The 17091-nt window shown below is 50.8% G+C and overlaps 3 protein-coding genes across 3 annotated transcripts; all 3 read right to left on the reverse strand.

Annotated features, from left to right (window-relative positions):
• Positions 1-1033: 1033 nt before the first annotated feature.
• On the reverse strand, positions 1034-6552 carry LOC117864146 (E3 ubiquitin-protein ligase Os04g0590900). Its single transcript, XM_034748160.2, has 2 exons — positions 4082-6552; positions 1034-3108 (listed from the first exon to the last, which is right to left on the reverse strand). The coding sequence occupies exon 2, from the start codon at positions 2673-2675 to the stop codon at positions 1497-1499; it is 1179 nt and encodes a 392-aa protein (XP_034604051.1). The 5' UTR covers positions 2676-3108; positions 4082-6552; the 3' UTR covers positions 1034-1496.
• A 133-nt stretch (positions 6553-6685) lies between these two features.
• On the reverse strand, positions 6686-9008 carry LOC117864147 (28 kDa ribonucleoprotein, chloroplastic). The gene is made up of 4 exons (XM_034748161.2): positions 8575-9008; positions 8341-8439; positions 7597-7872; positions 6686-7067 (listed from the first exon to the last, which is right to left on the reverse strand). Exons 1-4 carry the CDS (start codon positions 8875-8877, stop codon positions 6912-6914), a joined length of 834 nt encoding a protein of 277 aa, XP_034604052.1. The 5' UTR covers positions 8878-9008; the 3' UTR covers positions 6686-6911.
• A 5643-nt stretch (positions 9009-14651) lies between these two features.
• LOC117865708 (protein RGF1 INDUCIBLE TRANSCRIPTION FACTOR 1) lies at positions 14652-16755 on the reverse strand. Its single transcript, XM_034749942.2, has 4 exons — positions 16455-16755; positions 16166-16366; positions 15610-15825; positions 14652-15504 (listed from the first exon to the last, which is right to left on the reverse strand). Exons 1-4 carry the CDS (start codon positions 16512-16514, stop codon positions 15226-15228), a joined length of 756 nt encoding a protein of 251 aa, XP_034605833.1. The 5' UTR covers positions 16515-16755; the 3' UTR covers positions 14652-15225.
• Positions 16756-17091: the final 336 nt, after the last annotated feature.

Genomic DNA, 17091 nt, shown 5'->3' on the forward strand with positions numbered 1-17091 from the left:
GCCAATGGCTGGCGCCGCCCGCCGCTGAATCGCCTCTCCCTCTACAACGGCGCATGCCGCCGATGCCTACCGTTCCACCACAGAGTCCTATGATCGCGACGCCGACGAAGCCCGGCCGCCGTCGTCTAGAACCTTAAAGTAAGCGCCAGGAATGGCGGAGCAGGATGCCTACGCTACGCGTTCTCTCTGGTTTATCAGTCTTGGCCGCATCAAACTAGTTGGCTACTAGTTGCGAGCGGAGCATCCAAGCGAGAGCCGGGCAGGGGGAACGAAGAGAAGTCGTGGAATTTCCATGAGCCATTCTCAATGCAACGATCCGAATCGGCCGCACCCGCAAGTGCGATCGCGACGGATACCGGCTACCGAGAGGGAGAGACACTGCTACATTCTCCGATGCCAAGTTGCCAACGAGGCGTCAGCGTCATGTCCGAGCGAGGCAGGCCAGTGACAAGATCAGCCGACCAAACCCATGTACCCATCAATCTTGCAGTACAGTATGATTTTGTTTCATGGAAATCCGGAGCACTAAACAAACACTGAAAGAAAGTTTCCCGTAGCTCTGTGGCCAATGATGCTTCTCCTCTTGCAGATAGCGGTGCATCAAAAATCAAACCCAACCCCAGCCACAGGTTTGGAGCATCAAACCACATGTTGTCCAGGGCATCACGTAATATCTAGAGATTCCAGGAGCACCGTTTCTGTCACAGAAACTTCAGCGGCACTGCGTTGTCCCTGTCTGTAATGCATCGAGGAACAAAGGCGGACAGTGTGGTCGCCGGGAAAAGAACCGGTTTATTTTTGCAAAAGCAGAGAGGGGATCAGATTCTGATCGGTCACAGGTTGAGACCTGACCATCTTTTGTTTTCTACTCACGCGAGCCCATACACAGATCATGCAGCGACAGTGCAACATTGCATTACATGAGTAACAAAACAAATGGTCACTCCAACTCCAAGGATTAAAGCAGTGTCGGTTGCAGCTTTACTGGGTGTAAGCTGCTAGTTCATGTGTGATGGAATAGACCACAGGAAACTTGAGCGACAACAGAGATCGCACATATGCTTATCTGGTTATGCTATAGGTCCATCCATCACTGCTATGGTGATGGAAATTACAAACAGGATTCCTGCATTTGTGTTAACTGTTAACCCAAAGAAAGTGGTTCCAGAATTGATATAGGCAAGACAGCAACTGAAAAGTCCTAACCCCCATCCCCATTGCACAGTACTCCAATTGCTAAGGTGAAAGCATTCAAAAAATGAACAAAAGTGATCCAACGCCTGAAAAAAACTAGCAGCAGTAAAGACCTCACCGAGCATTGCAGACGAACAGTTCACCTGTGTCATCAGATTCAGATGTAGTGATGAACATTGCCAAGAGACGACATATCCATACTAATGAAGTTGGTCCCTGCTTTTCCGTTCACATTCCATCTTGCAAGCAAACAAAAGCCTGCCCCGTATCCTAGGTGAAATCTGAAATTCAGAACTGAGAAATCACATCGGAAGATCCGAATCCCTTCCCCTTCCACTCTTGCTGCTGAAGCACGACCGCCCGGCCGACGGCAACCGCTTCGTCGGCACGGAGTCCATGGCGTCCGGCAATGCGCGCCAGCTGCTGCGGCCCCATTCCTTGCTGTTCTCGCCATGGCACCGTCTTGACGTGCCCGCGCCACCTGCAAGGAGGCCGCTCTCCCTGGCTGCCATGAGCTCGTCTTCCATGCTGGCCTGCAGAACGTCGGCGATGGACATGCGGCTGTCGGGGTTCGGGTCCGATGACGAAGGGCCCCTCTTCGGTGGCGACGGGCATTCTTCTCTGATTTCAGCCTTGCTGTCTCCCTCGTCCATTCCCTCGGCTGTGCCACCATTTGCTTCCTGATCGTCGCCGTCGCTGCTGCCCGCCACGCTCTGCTGCTCGTCGCACATGATTTCCAAGTCATCCATCACCACAACCACCTCTGCTGCTTGGGTGTCTCTCCCAGCGCTCTCGCCTGGACCACGGCCCTCTGGCTCCGGCGTCGCCATCCCCATCCCCACGGCGATGAACGTGATGTTGGAGCGGCAGAGAGGGCAGTTGGAGTGCGACTTGAGCCACTTGTCGATGCATTGCTGGTGGAAGGCATGGCTGCACTTGGGCAGCAACCGGAGGCTCTCCCCGTCCCTGAACTCGCCGAGGCAGACCGAGCAGTCCGTGGTGTGGACCGAGGCGTCGCCACGCTTGTACTTGCACAAGGTGATCTTGCTGATCAGGGCCTCATCCAGCCCGGTCGACGGCGAGACGTTCCAGGATTCTTGACTCCTGTACTGTCCATGGCTGCTGCCTCCGCCACCACCGCCACCGCTGCCGCGGGCAGCGCCACCTGAGCTGGAGCCAAGGACTCTGCCCCGGAAGGAACCGAAGGTGCTGCAGTACCTGGAGATGAAGGTGTAATAGCTGACGAGGAGGAAGGCGATGGCCAGCACACCGATGATAGCGATGACAAGCGGGGAGAAGACGGGGCCGGAGGAGTCGTCGGGACTGGGTCCACCGACGTCGAACGGCGGCGGCGGAGGGAAGATGAAGTAGCACCACTGGGGGCAGTACATGCTGCACAGGCCCTGAGAGCAATCTTTGGTTGCCTCATAGGGGACCCAGGTAGGCTGTGCCCCCGAGATTGCAAGTGGTGAAGAGGCCATTGCCTCACACCACGAGCTCTGACGCGGCAGCAATGGCAGAGGAAGAAATGAAGAGAGATGTTAGCTACCTCACTCAGTCTCTGAGACTGAGTGTTCGGGTGCTAGCAGAGCATCTCTGTGAGTTTCTGGGATAAATCATTGTGATGAGATGAGAGAGGACAGATGTGCCTCGGATCCATGGTACTTTCTCTGGTGTTGGGAATTGTGAGAGGATATGGAGAGAGATCAGATGATGAGATGACGCTCCTGGCTTTGAGAGGCTTGTTTGCAAGGCAAAGTATTTGGGAATTGGGAGGGATGGAGGGAGACGTGGAGATGGTGGTGGTTGGGGCCTGACCTTATTTGCTTTTGTTTTTTTGGTGCTGCAGCTCCTCTTTCCTTTTCTTTTCCTCTGTCTGCTCCTGTTGCTTTCCTCTTTTAACTTCGATGGCCCCTTTGCCACACACACACACACACATTAGATGAGGAAAACAAGATACCCGGCTGATATGATAATATAAGAAATGAACAGCAAACAGCAATAGAATAATACACTCCTCTCACACAAAAAAGAAAAAACAGAGAGAGAAAGAAACAGAGCAGTAGCATTAATCAAGCCTACCAGTACAAGCCTCCACTGAAAGAGGAAGGAAATTAAAAGGTTGAATTTTCAGTGTGAAAATATCTTAAACCTTAATCAATGTGGCAAATGAAACCTGTGACCTGGTTTGCTCTCATTGCAAGGTTTTCCGGTTTCTAAGTTTAACAGTCTGTAAGCTTTGATCAGTCAAATTCAATTAAAAATAAAGAAAATCAAGGGAACATTTGAAAGCTCTGCTAAGTGTCAAAGAAGTAACTTTCATAAAGGTAAAGCTGCTAAAATTTCCATTATCTTGTAGTGCTGCCAATGGTAACGTTGGTACCGCTACTGTTTCGCCTAGGAAGAAAAGGACTGTCCTGTACCATAAGCCATGAAGTCTCTCCTTCAACATCAGGTTTCTCTCTTCAAGTAACTAAAGATGATGATTACTCCCACTATTCAACAGCTTTCTTTGAATTTACTTCTCTCTTTGTGACACTAATCTTGTTACAGTGTCAACATAAGCCCTAATAGCTTGTACTGGTATCGAAAAGACCATCCCTTATACTTCAAGTAAAAGGACAGTTTAAACCAAAGATATATGAAAATTATGTTTTCTTGAGGACAAAGTTTTATGAAAAATTGAACTGGTGATCCAGATACATGCATACAATGCACTTTATCCTCATGCTGCATGCAAATCAATCTAAATAAAGGCAGTGCCACATGACCAAGCTTATCTTAAAGATAAGAAATGCAGAACAGGCATCGTTTTATAGATTCTAAGTTGGATAGAGATAATTGGCTATTCAGAAATAGTTGAAAAATTTTCAGATTTTTTCCTTACCTTTTGATACTCCAGCTTATATACAGCATTCTTCTCCTTCTGTGATCAGCACATAGCTGTCAGATAACAGGGATTGCAGTGCCGTCAATGCATGACAGTCCACAGAAACAGAGAAAATATAAGTGACAAAATTTGGAACACATGTAGACAAAGGGACCTGTATGGTTCCATTCAGGTGAAAGCTAAGTGCCACCATATTCCTGGCTAACTACAGAAGACCATCCAGTGAGTTCATTCTCTCCGCTTAATCGTGGTACAATATGAGTAATGCAATTACGTGATATTTTTCCTGAGATTCATGACTCAAGGGATTGGAAAAAAGGCTAACGTGTCATGTTATTCTGATTTGGAAAGCAATTGAAGAGCTATGCTTTTGTAGAACAAATTAAGATGCTAACTGATGTACAAAACTTAGATAGGAATACTTTGAACAGAACAGACCAAACAGTTTGCACACCATTAGTCAAAAAATAAATGAAACACAACAGGAGGAAAATATTTAATTCAAGAGGATGAATGAAATACTTATGAAGTGCATGAACTGGAACGAACAAAAGCAAACCATGCAACTGCATCCCACTTATGAAAGGAACTAAAAAGAAAATGCAAAAAATAGGCAAAACGTAAAAGCCTTTCTTTAATAAACAGTGAGTTTTATATTCTGTGGTGCCAATAAATTATTGGAGCTACCAATGCTACTGCAAAATAGATCTACTTTTTGCACTATGTAACACAATATATTCTCTAGTCATCCAGTTGCTTGTATATTACTACAAAAAATTCTGGATATTATCTCTAGACTCTAGTGGTAGAAATGGATTAAGAGGCATGAAGGTATCCAGCTTCAAATTAATTTACCACAAAAAGATAACAGCATGGTAACTAGTAGATTAATCATTCAGGGCTCCAAAAGTTTAAACAGGAAAACCAAGTTAGCTGATTCTGATTTCCATCACCTATTCTTATATCCTTCCATGAAGAACATTCGCTCCACAAAAGAAAATTTCTCTTCCCCCTGTTTGTGTGTGGAAATGGCTAATAGGAGGTTTGGAGGAGAAGACTGATGAAGTGGTGGACCACAACAAAAAGAGAAACAGTATCATTCTTTTTTCCCTAAAGAATTAGTCCCGCCAATAGGGTTTGCTTTAAGACTTTGACCCCTTTGAGGTTAGGGGAAAAAAGATAAAACTAACCACCTGAGCTTGCTTTGACAAAAAAAAAAGGGAACAGATTTCAGTTTGCATCAATCTGTCCCACTTTAGTCCCCTAAAATTTGTGGGAGTGGCTGCTTTAAATTATGTAGAATTAAATATGTTCCTCTTTTGCCACTTTGCTTCTCCTTGACCAGACACCATGAAAAGTTGGTGTGTGGTAATTATAATTGTAGCCACCATGATATCTTACAACTTCTTATGAACGGGACCATACTGCACTCACCACTCAGTTCTATCTTTTCTACAACTGTTCTAAGCATAACAACAGCTACTTATCTGTTTTTGTGAGAGATTGAAACAAATTCGGAATTTCACATGCATCTCCTTGAAAAAATTTCGAGCTCAGAACTTCTCGATTTTTCTTTAAAGTGTTTAGAATTGGTTAATGAATTAGTCTATAACAAGAAAAAAAACCCACATTTGAACTTAGAGAGAGAAGAGTGTAGGGGCTTTCACATTTTTGCAATTGAATAAGGAGATACAACTTCCATCACTAAATCATTGAGTTGCAATTAGGTAAGACAAGGTCCTGTACAGTGAAGACAGAACAAAATAAGGATATATTTCAAGCGCAGGGGTGCAAAGCGATCTGTTATTGGAGTTGAGGGTTGAAAGAAAACTGGAAAAATTTCAAAGTTGAAAAAAAAAGCTTAGGTCTGTCAAGAAACAACCCTAGTTAGTTAGTTAGAGACTTAAGGACACATGCCATACCAAAGTGCCGTGAGAGGAAGAGTTGTACATAAACAAAAACTGACAGAATGTTAAAGTAATGAGCATTAATCCAAAATTAGGAGATCAAAAGTGTCTCAGCAGGAGAAACTTATAACCCATATGAATTATAAATAACTAGATAGTATTGCCACGATAAAAACATAACCGTATTTTAATATGATTGCAACAGCAAGGACATTGCTTCACCTGGTCAGAGATACTGCTCTTCATTGGCCTTTTCCTTAGCAGGACTGCAGAACAAGGCGAAAGTAATGATAATTGAGCTGTTGATATCCGCATCTAGATTAAAAAGAGAGACCAGATCTGAGTTTACAAAAAATAACATAGCAATAACTTGCCAATTAAAATATATTCCAGGAAAAAGGATTTTTTTCCTGGATGCTCCTGATATGACTGTGTTACTCAAGGCACATTTCTCTCAAGCTTCAAATTTTAATACTAAATGGACTGAGCATTATGGTTGTGCATTCCCCATCATTATGAAAGGTAGTTGAGTCTCAAGCTGATTGCTCATGCTGCATGAATCTACACATGTTGCAATTTGCAAGGTAAATTAAGTACAGAAAATTTCAGGGAGCGGTAGCTGCAACACAAAAGTAGTGAAGCAAACTACATACAGCACACTGAAGATTCCTCAATGCATAAGGTAAATGAGAAGTTTTACGATGATGTGGAATTAAATTTTCCACAGAAACAACTTAATTTAAGTACCAACCATGAGTTATAAGTGTAATTATAGGCACAACCACCATGCACTCACGCACCAGGAAGTATGGAAAAAAGAAAAACTTCCAGCTGTACAACAAGGCTCCATATCAATTCTTATATTTATATCAATAAGGCATATGAAACTTTCTTCCTCTAGGCCAGCATATTGTTTTTTACTATTCCTGTTTATCTTCACCTCCATCATCGCTGGCATCATCAGCGCTTGCTCCTTCAGTATTTACAGTTTCTACTTCAGCATCAGCCTTTACAACTTCAACCTTATCATCACCACTTTCCTTCCAATTCAAACGAACAGGTCTTCCCATAAGTTCCTACATAATGGACAAAACGTAAGTCTGATACCTTTGTGGTTTCGTCATTGGTGTGCATGTAGTTAATGCATCTTACATCCAATTTTTTTAAAAAAAATAAAGGGAAAAATAGGACAGACGATTCATGAAACTGTATGATAGCAGGTTTATTATTCTAAGCCAATGGTCAGGGACCTTATAATTCATCTCTAAAATAGAGAGCAGGCAAGGCATCTAACAGCTGCCCCTGAGACGTGTTATCTTCCATTTGACAGCTTGCCACAATATGAGGGGGGGAACAATACAGTTTATAACTGACAAGTAACATTTTAATTTTTATCTAGATGAGGTATGTGTCAAAGGAGGCATGCTATATCCTCACAAAAAAAGTAATATAAGAAGGTACCGATATGTAAAATACTAATGGAAAACATTCCCGTCAAACTTGTTCAGTTAAACATCATTGCAGCAGTTGATGTATCAATGGTCGATCGATCCACATTCTAATTGTAAATTGTAAAACATAAAGGCAGAAGTTTGTCTGTAACACCTTGCCATCAAGCTCACTGAGAGCAGCCTCTGCTTCTTCTTTTGTCCCAAAGGAAACAAAACCGTACCCAGCTGCTTTTCCATTATCAAAGATAACGTTAGCAGAAAGTGGGTTAAATTTTGAGAAGAATTCTTTGACATTGGGAGCTCTTGCTTTCCATGGAAGGTTGGACACGTAGAGCTTGTGCCGCTCTATAATGGTGCCTGGAGGAGGAGTTGGAGCAGGTTTTCTGAAGCTCTTTGAAAATTCCACCTTGATTTTCCGCCCCATTACCTCCTACAAAATTGAGCATGCAGAAACTAGCATAAGAGGTCTATGGGTGAGTTTCTTGAACTCAGAATTTTTTGGTCTCAATGCATATTTTTGAGAAAACCTCAAGGTGTCAGCATCTTGATGACAAGTTCATTGAACAAAACATCAATTCTATGTCTACAAGACTGATAAAATGGGTTCATGCTGATTACAAGTAAGACTATGTCCACGTGAAGTGCAAGCCATATATCCAGTAAGTTGCTGAAATTGCTGAAAGCCTCCGTGCAGGAGAATGCAAGTGAGGTCAGTGGATGCAGCAAGACGTAATGTAGCAGCCACAAGCTAAGTCACATCTACATTTTTTTAACTGATACTCACATTTGCATTTGAACTATGTCTATCTGATACTGTGAGTATCACAGAACATGCTCATTCCTGAAACCACAGCATGGTGCAGATGAAACGCGTCAAGGCAACCTCAAACACACTCACATGGGAGTTGAGCTTCTCCACGGCGGCGGCCGCCTCCTCCGCCGTCGACATCGTCACGAACGCGAAGCCCCTGTTCCTCCCATCCTTCCCCTTGATCAGCTTCACCAAACAAACACAAGCGCTTTTTTCAAAAAGCCGAATCGCAACTGAAAAATCCAAAGCGCGCCTCGACAGCTCGCCACGGCACGCGGCATTGCATTTTTTTTCCTCGAAAACCGGTGACGCGGCCCTCACCTCGACGTCCTTGACGGTGCCGCACTGCGCGAAGAGCTTCTCGACCTCCGGCGCGGGCACGGACCAGGGCAGGTTGGCCACGTACAGCTTCCGCCGCTTCTCCCCCTGCAGCTCCTCCTCCGCCGCGGGGGCGGCCTGCGCCTCCGAGGCCGCGACGGCGGCGGCCGGGAAGCGGAGGCGGAGGCCCACCCGGTGATGGCGGCGAGGGGAGCGGAGCGGGGGCAGGGGAGGGGCAAAGTGGGAAACCCGCGGGGCCGGGAGCGCCGCGGCGGTGTGGGGGCTGCGCGCGAGCGAGAGCGCCATTGGGTCGCGCGGGACGCGGGGGCGGGGCGTGCTGGGAATTTGGGGAGCTGGCCGGCTGGGCCTCGAGAGGGCGTGGCTTGGCTGACGGTTCTGCCCCTGATCGAGAGGTGTTTGGGCCGGCCTGGTTGCGTTTCGGATAATGTGGGTGCCGGCCGCTGGATAAATGTGAGAGGCTGAGAATAGAGATGTATGGCGTTGACTGTCTGTGGACGCCCAGCAGGCCAGCACTGCACTCTGCATTTCAAAATCTAAGAAAACATGGCATTTCAACAGTTTCACTACCTAAAATCGGAAGCGACTTTCAGGTGCGATCCGTCGATTTTCAGCTCGGATTTGACGACATGGTCTACTTCATTTATCAGTGTAGAGAATGACGCCCAACAAATTCCTTCAACAGAAAAACACACATTCACAAGACTTTTCTTTTTTAAAAAACGCACATTCAGAAACATTGAGTTGGAGTAGACTCTTTCCATGTTCATCTCCAACCCTTTCTTCCAACAACAGTTAAGCTAAGCGCAGCAGCAGGTAAGCTCGATTCATGAAGCTTACCTACGGATTCCACTGATTTCTTCGCGAGGCAGACCGAGGATCTGGACGCCTGAACCCTGGACATTCCGAAACTAGTCTTCCGTATTTGTTGGATCTTGTCACGGTGGTCGGATCGTTCACGGGCTCTACTGTTTGAGATTGAGGGCGATGGATGATTCTTTCTCAGACAGGGTAATAATGTACTTTAAGTCGTCATCCTACAAGCGCCGACATAAAATGGAACGCCCAGATTTATACCAATAAGGATGATAAGGTGCGCCAAAACTGATCCCTGGCTAAATGCGGTCCTACAAAGTTTAGACGCTCTTGAACAATGCAGCATTTGTGAATTACCACATCCTTGTTTCATTTTCCTTTTCAGGCAATCTATCGTTGTTTCATCGAGAATACATAGTGGCATCCTGTGCCCTAGGAGCAGAATCTCTTCTGCTCGCTACCAATCTGGCACGGACTTTGTCTGTTCGTTCTTACATTGTTTCCGTTACTGATGTATTTTTTTTTTAAAACGAACCAGTGCGGCCGATTATATTAAAAAAGAAAGTGAAATTCAGACCGGACGAAAACAACAAAAAAGAAAAAACAACGCAAACACCAGTGTGTTGGATTAGATCATCAACGCATGCTGCACCACGCCCTCACACGCAACTTAACTCTACAACATATTGACCGGTTGGATCGGGACATCAACCCACGCCGAACTCAACTCCTCTCAACACCTCGACGACAGAACTGAAGCCTTAACGCAGCCCGTACCACCATATACACAGTCAAGAAGTCGTCAAAACCTCGCAACGTAACCTAGCATCGACGTTGAACTGAAAAGCAGACTGCACCGCACCGAGAAGGCCACCATCATGCAGTACCTTCCGCCATAGTACCGTTGTAACATCACTATCCACCTGACAGGGTGATAGCACCGAATCCGGACCTCTCGCAGGCGGCCTCGCAGCCGCCGCCACGATAACACAATGCGCGGGGCCCTCGCCACATCCGTCGTTTGACTCTGTCTCTCTCTCGTCGCCTCGAATAGACATCACGCGCAGGGGCCTCGCCACACCCACCGCAGTACTCCACGTCGCGGATCCGTTTCTTTTATCATTGTCAGAGTAGTGAGCAATATTGCCCTGCTCCCCAGGATCTCCATTGATCAGCCAAGCCGCTGCAGTGTGTCGACCTCGTCACGTTGCTTCGCCCTCGCACATAGCCTTCTCTGCCGTGTCAACAAGCCAGAGAAGTCACTTGCGCCGCCTTCCGACGATGTACTGCACCAGATAGTCCAGCCAAGCTGAGCAACCTGCCGCGGTCCGCTGCAAACCTAGCGTCCCACGCTGTCGTTGCCACAAGCGCCGTCCTTGGACGCAGTCCCACACCGCACTGACCGCTGCCAAGCAACGTCAGCTGCCACGGTCCGCTGCAAGCAGCCAAATCCGACAACCATGCAACAACCCCTGGCCGCCACCATAACTTCAATTGCCTACACCTGGGCTCAACAACACCCATTCAACTCACTACGCGGAAGGTAGCATTGTCGCCTTCAGCTATGGCCTCCTATAACAATGGTTAAGCAATGCCACGAACCAAGTTGGGTCTTTAGAGACGACGCATTCAAGGAGGGCACGACACCAATGGCGCCATCGTCACTCTGGACAGGATTTTCACCCAGAGAACCCCGTGCAGCAGGATTGTAATTCCAACATGACGCCCCTAATGAGGAAGACGACATCCTAGGATGCCGCCGTCATGTCCACCAGTACGAAGGCCGGTGAGGGCTTTCACCTGGAACAATACAACCCCTCGCTGCACATACATGGTTCGGTACTCCCGGACCACTACTACGGCAACCCAGCCGAGGCGACACCGATGTCGCGCTCCACTCGCCGTGCCGCCGTACCTCCACCTCCGTTTCTGTCGCCGCTCTCCACCGCTGCCCACGTGTAGCGCCCTCCACCACATGCACCTCCCTGCCGACGCCGCGCGTCCGCTTGCCGTCTCGCCGCCACATGCCTTGCAGCGCGCTCCTCCTGGCCGCGCACACTTCCCGGCTGCGGCGCGCCTCCAACCACCGCGCTCTCCTCCGCTGTTCGCGCCGATTGCCCGGCCTTCAACCGCGCGCGCCACCCACCAAGAGCCCGCCAGCAACCGTCAACCGCTGCGGGCGAACGCCATGCCGACGAGCTCCAGCCCGGCTCTGCCGCGCACCTCCATCCTGGCGCCGCTCCACGCCTGCAACCCAGCTCCGCCGCGCACCTCCATCCAAGCGCCGCTCCACACCTGCAGCCCGCACCTCCATCCCGACGTTGTGGCAACCCAATGCTAGGCGACGAGCTTCGTGTAACTTAATGTTGCTTAATATAATTTCCTTCAAGAGTTTGAGTGATAACCCCAATTTATGTAATAGACAATGATTTGTAATATTGCACTTCTTCTCCTACTTAAATGAAGGTAGAGCTCCTGCCAATATGTTAAAAAAAACGTACTGATGTACTAGTAGTAGTATCGAATTGGAGTCTTGTGGAATGTGGCATGTTTCTTCTAGTAGGAACCTGATGGTGAGCACACGCGGTTGGGGCCAAGGCTTAAAAGGCCGAGATCCACTGCCATGTGCCATCTGCCCATCTTCGAATAGGAACATGATAGATGCAGAAAACTGGAAGCCTGCGAGTATCTGCAACTGTACATGCTTGGTAGCTTTCTATTTTTTTAAAAAAGAAAATGTCACCACATGCTAGAGATTACGATGATTGCCATTTGATTCAGGGCTAATTCCTGTCGGACCCAGACATCATTTCAACCTTTGCTGATTTCTTAAGGAAGGCGCTTCCTGACAAGGCCCGATTCCTGGGACCTAGCAGCCCGGGGCTAGAACCCTTTCAACATATCTCCCTTTTTGAACGGAACGCGCACGCACCGGATGACGGGACGGAGAAAAATCTGGCACCACTTGGCCTCGCCAAAGTCACGCACATCTCTTGAGAATTTTCTATGTCGACATCCAGAAGGAGGGGCGAGGAGAAAAGAAAACTGGACTGGCCTGCCGCCCGTGCCCCGCGAACTCTGCTGGAACGAATCGAAAGCGATACGATGGAATGGATGGCCATGATCAGAAGGGAAAAGCGGCGATATTGCCCGAAATAAAAAGTGGTCTGATGAGAGTTTCGCTAGGGTTCCATCTGATCCACTCGAAGAAAGAAAGGGCACGCTGATTCGTGCGTGCATTATGCACACGCCTTTCCTCATGCTAACCCCCTCTCGCCGTCGCGGAGATCGCTCAGAATCTGTCGCCCCCCACACGAGCCTTTTCTCGTTTTTTTTTTTGAAAGACCCTTTTCTTCGTTTTTTTATGGCCTAATCCTCCTTCTCCTGTTGCAGTGTTGCTGCTGGCCTGCTGCTACGAACTTATCGGATGGAAAGAGGTGATCGATCCCACGACGCGGAGTGGGGCAGCGCCCGACCATGTCACCATACCACTAGGCAGCAGCAGCAGCAGCTGCTCAATTATCACGGTGAAATGGAGATGGGAGGGAACGGTGGTGGTGGCCATGGACCCTAGCGCACCCACCCACTCGCCGATTCGCCGATACCCCGCGCCAAAGAAGTGGAGAAATGCCCTCAAAAGCGCCGCTAGTTGAACACGAACCGTACACACCCTCATGACACTGGCCAGCACCACCACTCCACCAGGGAGCAAGAGATGGAACCAGGAGAGGGTGTACGTACGCGTCGCGGGGCCCTGGGTTTAGCCATTTGTTTGGCGAAATTCAGGAGCTGAAGGTGGCTCGGCTCGTACGCCGGCCGGACGCTTCGCTGAAGGGAACGAAGCAAGTACGGTGTGGTGGCCCGGCCCCCCGTTGCTTTCGCCGTGGAAAACCAGTAGGAACTCCCAAAATATCCCCCCGGACTCGTGACTCTTTGGCGATCCGATCATATCCACATCCAAATCTTCTTCTCCGGCCAGTTGATCTGCTAGTACCTAGTAGTAGTATGAAGCATCTACCGGCCTGCCAGCCATGGCCCATCGGTGGCGCCTTGCGTGTCCCACAGTAATTTGTGCTCTGTCGCTAGCGATCGGGAAGGAAAAGGGGAGCCGTCCGATGGGCGCGCCCGCGTCACGGACGGCCGGGTGCGGCGCCGAACCGTGTCCGTACTCCGTAGCGACGGAGGGGGCAGGGGGCAAGTGACATCACGCGGCGGCAGAAAGTCGTGGGCGTGCGTGTGCCGGGGTGTGCGATGCGGGGGGCGCCGAGTGGGCGGTGGGTGGGTGGGTGGCGGCGTCGCCTACGCCAGCGTCGCGCACGGGGTCTCGCGGTGGTGGTGGGCGGCTGGGCGCGGCCGCATTTTCCAGCCACTTCGCCGCGCGGCGCGCGCGAGTGGGACGGACGGACGAGGCACGGGAGCGCGGCGCAGGCGTCCACCACGGCATTGCGCGATCTCGTCGTGCCCGTCGGACACGGCCAGCAAGGACAAGCAGCGCTCGTCCCCACGCTCTCCAGTCTCCCGTCCGCTGCCGCGCATCGCAGAGGCCAGAGGGCCCGAACGCTGTGACGCGGGGGGCAAGCGCTCGATCCGGCGCGCACACGACACGCCAAGCGCAAGCGGCCCTGCGCGCCACTGCGCCGGCATCCCCCCTGGGAGCCCGGCAGGGGCCAATGCCCAGGCGCGCGTTCCACGTTTCGGCTTTCCCTCGACGGGACGCGGATTCTTGGAGTTCGGGGAGCCGCACGTGGCGCTGCCAGTGCACGGATCATTGGCGCGCGGGACCGCGGGAGCCGTACGACCCCATGGATCTCGCCTCTGGATCGATCCGTCTTTACTGCGTCCAGCCGCCGACTGCGAGGGAGGGCCTACCCACGCGCAGCAGAGGGGTTTAAATGGCGGGCGGCGGTTGGACGGGGGCGGCTCTCCTTCCGTATGGGAGGAAGGAACCCCGGCCGGCCCAGCGGTGTGGCGACGGTGGCCACGGCGACGACGACAACGTCGGCATCGACCGGCCGCTGTCCTGGGCAAACGGCGGGTCAACCAAGTTAGGCAGGGGGCACGGCTCACCAAGCCGTACCGCGTAACCGCCGGCCGGCACCGATCGATCCCCATTGTACCAAGTTAGGTTTGATGCCCTCAATTGCCGTCAGAAACGCAGCCCCCTGCATTTCACGGCCTGATGCCCTGATTCTAGCATCCGGTGGTGGATGGTACAGAGAAACAAGGGGAGAGGAGAAATCACCAAATCAAAGCAAGCGAACCACATTTGACATTGAAGGCCATCCAGGAGCAGCATTCTTATATCCCTTTATTACACACGAATATGAACACCGGAGCTCGACTCCTACCATTCCCCATCTCATCTGTGACAGTATATATGAATATGTACAGCTACTACTACTACATCAAGCACTGGTAACTAGAGAAAACCCCTATGGTAAAACTCGCAAAACTTAGTAGGGAGTAGGGACTGATGACGAGAGGAGGGAGGAGAGAGTAACTGCCACAACTACCTCGTTTTCCTTTCAGAGGCTGGTACCAGACCCAAACCGTTTGTTACTAGCACAGTAAGACTACTATGTGAAGTAACCGTGCCGCACTGCACCGGCCTCCTCTTTTTTTTGAAACCTACCAGAAGCGCAGGCGTGCAATGGGGCCCTTCGTTATTGCTTGCATTACCTCCTTTTTGGCTGGCTATGGTATGCAGATCGGTCGATCCAACAGCTATAGAGTAGTATGGTATGTAGGGGTGCGTATGCTACAGTGGTGTGGTGTACCGCTGGTTTCTTCCTTGGCGAGGGGCGGCCGCGTGGCCGCGTTCTAGAACTCCACCATGAGGCTGCCGAACGGCGACCGGTGCGGCACGCCCTTGCGCCGCTTCCCGGTGCGGAAGCTGTTGGCGGTGGCCGGCGGGGTCGACGGGGTGAAGCTCTGCACCACGCTGCTCTTGTCGCTCCCGCCGCTCGTGCTCGTCGACGAGTCGTCCTCCGAGTCCGACGCCGCCGCCGCCGCGGCGCCGCCCTTGTGCGGCAGCTTCTTCTTCTTCTTGATGGCGGCGTGCTTCTTCCGGATGCGGAACTCGCCGGAGGTGCCCACGATCTGCGTGGGGCATCAAAAGGCAATGAGTACAATGCTGTTGCAAATCACACTTGCGATTACAACGGAATGGATGCATCGGATTGGATTGGCGGAGGCGGAGCGTACCTTGCAGCCGAGGGAGCAGAAGCGGAAGGTGTCGAGGAGGCTGCGCTCGCAGACCTCGCAGGTGTTGGTGACGCCCTTGCCGGGCCTCGGCTGCGGGCGCTCGTTCAGGAACACCACGCGCGCGCTGTTGATGATGTACGTCTGCACGCCGGTGATGTCCAGCACCTTCTGAATCTCCGACACCCGGATCACGTCGTGGTAGGAGGACCTCCGTATCTGCACCCAAAGCAAAACAGAGCACGCATCGCCGTCAGCGAGAAGCCGAGGATGGAACAGGCCGCATTTGCTGCCTGCCCGTTGAAGGAAGTCAGTTATCCTAATCTTTGGATTTTTCCCAACGCGTCTAAGGAAAGATTGGCCGTTGTAATCTTGGATGCAACGAACACCAAGTCTGTTAGCAAGCGGAGGAGAGACCGAGAGAGAGGCGGCTATGGATAGAGGAAGCACGCAGCGGCGGCGGAAAAATCGGCCGTTTCTTCCCAAGGAGAGAAAGGCCCACCCGGCGCCGGCGCCGGCTTCTCCAATCCGACGCCAAGGAATGCTGCGGTGAGCTCACCTGGATGGCGTGGTGATCGCGGTGGTAGGCGAGGCACTGGGAGCAGAGTGCGCCGTTCATGCAGTCGAGGCAGTACATGTTGCACTCGCTCTTGTGCGCGTCCGCGTGCAGCTTGCATTGACCGAAGAAGCTCGTCCCCAGCAGCGGCTTGAGCCACGGCGGCCACCGCTGGTTCTCCGCCCCGTCGCACTCCCCTCCTCCCTGCCGCATTCGATCCGCCGCCGCCATTAGCACCAATCCATCCAGCAAAAAAAAGGCAAGAACGGAGTGCTACAAAAAAAGACGTTACCATGGCGCCGCCTCTGGTGGTGTTGACTCTGAGCTGCGGCGATTCATCTTCGATTGCCATTTCCGATCCTCAACCAAAGCAGCTAGCTGCAGAGCAGGATGAATGTGGACAGAGAGAAGGAAGGAGGGATTTGGAGGGAGAGAGAGAGACGAGAGGGAAGACGAGAGGAAGGGAAAAAGGCGAGGCTTTGGAAGAAAGAAGTGGGGGTAGGAAAGCTGAGGTCTTTGTAGACCGGGCGGGGGAAAGGAAAGCAAGCAGCGACAAGTATCACAGCACCGGTGTGTGCTAGTGGTGGTAAATTACCAACAGGAAACGATGCTTTGTGTGTTCGTGTCATGCCAAGTCGAGGTCTCGAGCTCGTCCTTATCCGCTCCCCCTCCCGGACCCGGTGCGCCGCCCGCTAAAACCCGGCTAGCACCGCACCCCGAAAGAAATTTTTCTTTCCACCCCTCCCCTCACCCTGTCACGCTTCAGGGTCAGGTTCAGGAGATGGAACCTAGTCTGCCGTCAGATCTCGCTGTTCCTTCACCGCGACCCCTCCTCCTCTCTCATGGATCATCACACTGAACGAACCAGCAAGGACAGTGGCAGTGGAGTCAGTGCTCCCCAATCCGATCGTGCTGTCGAGTGGAGGAGA

This window comes from Setaria viridis, chromosome 7 (genome assembly GCF_005286985.2).
Source record: "Setaria viridis chromosome 7, Setaria_viridis_v4.0, whole genome shotgun sequence".
Taxonomy (NCBI): Eukaryota; Viridiplantae; Streptophyta; class Magnoliopsida; order Poales; family Poaceae; genus Setaria; species Setaria viridis.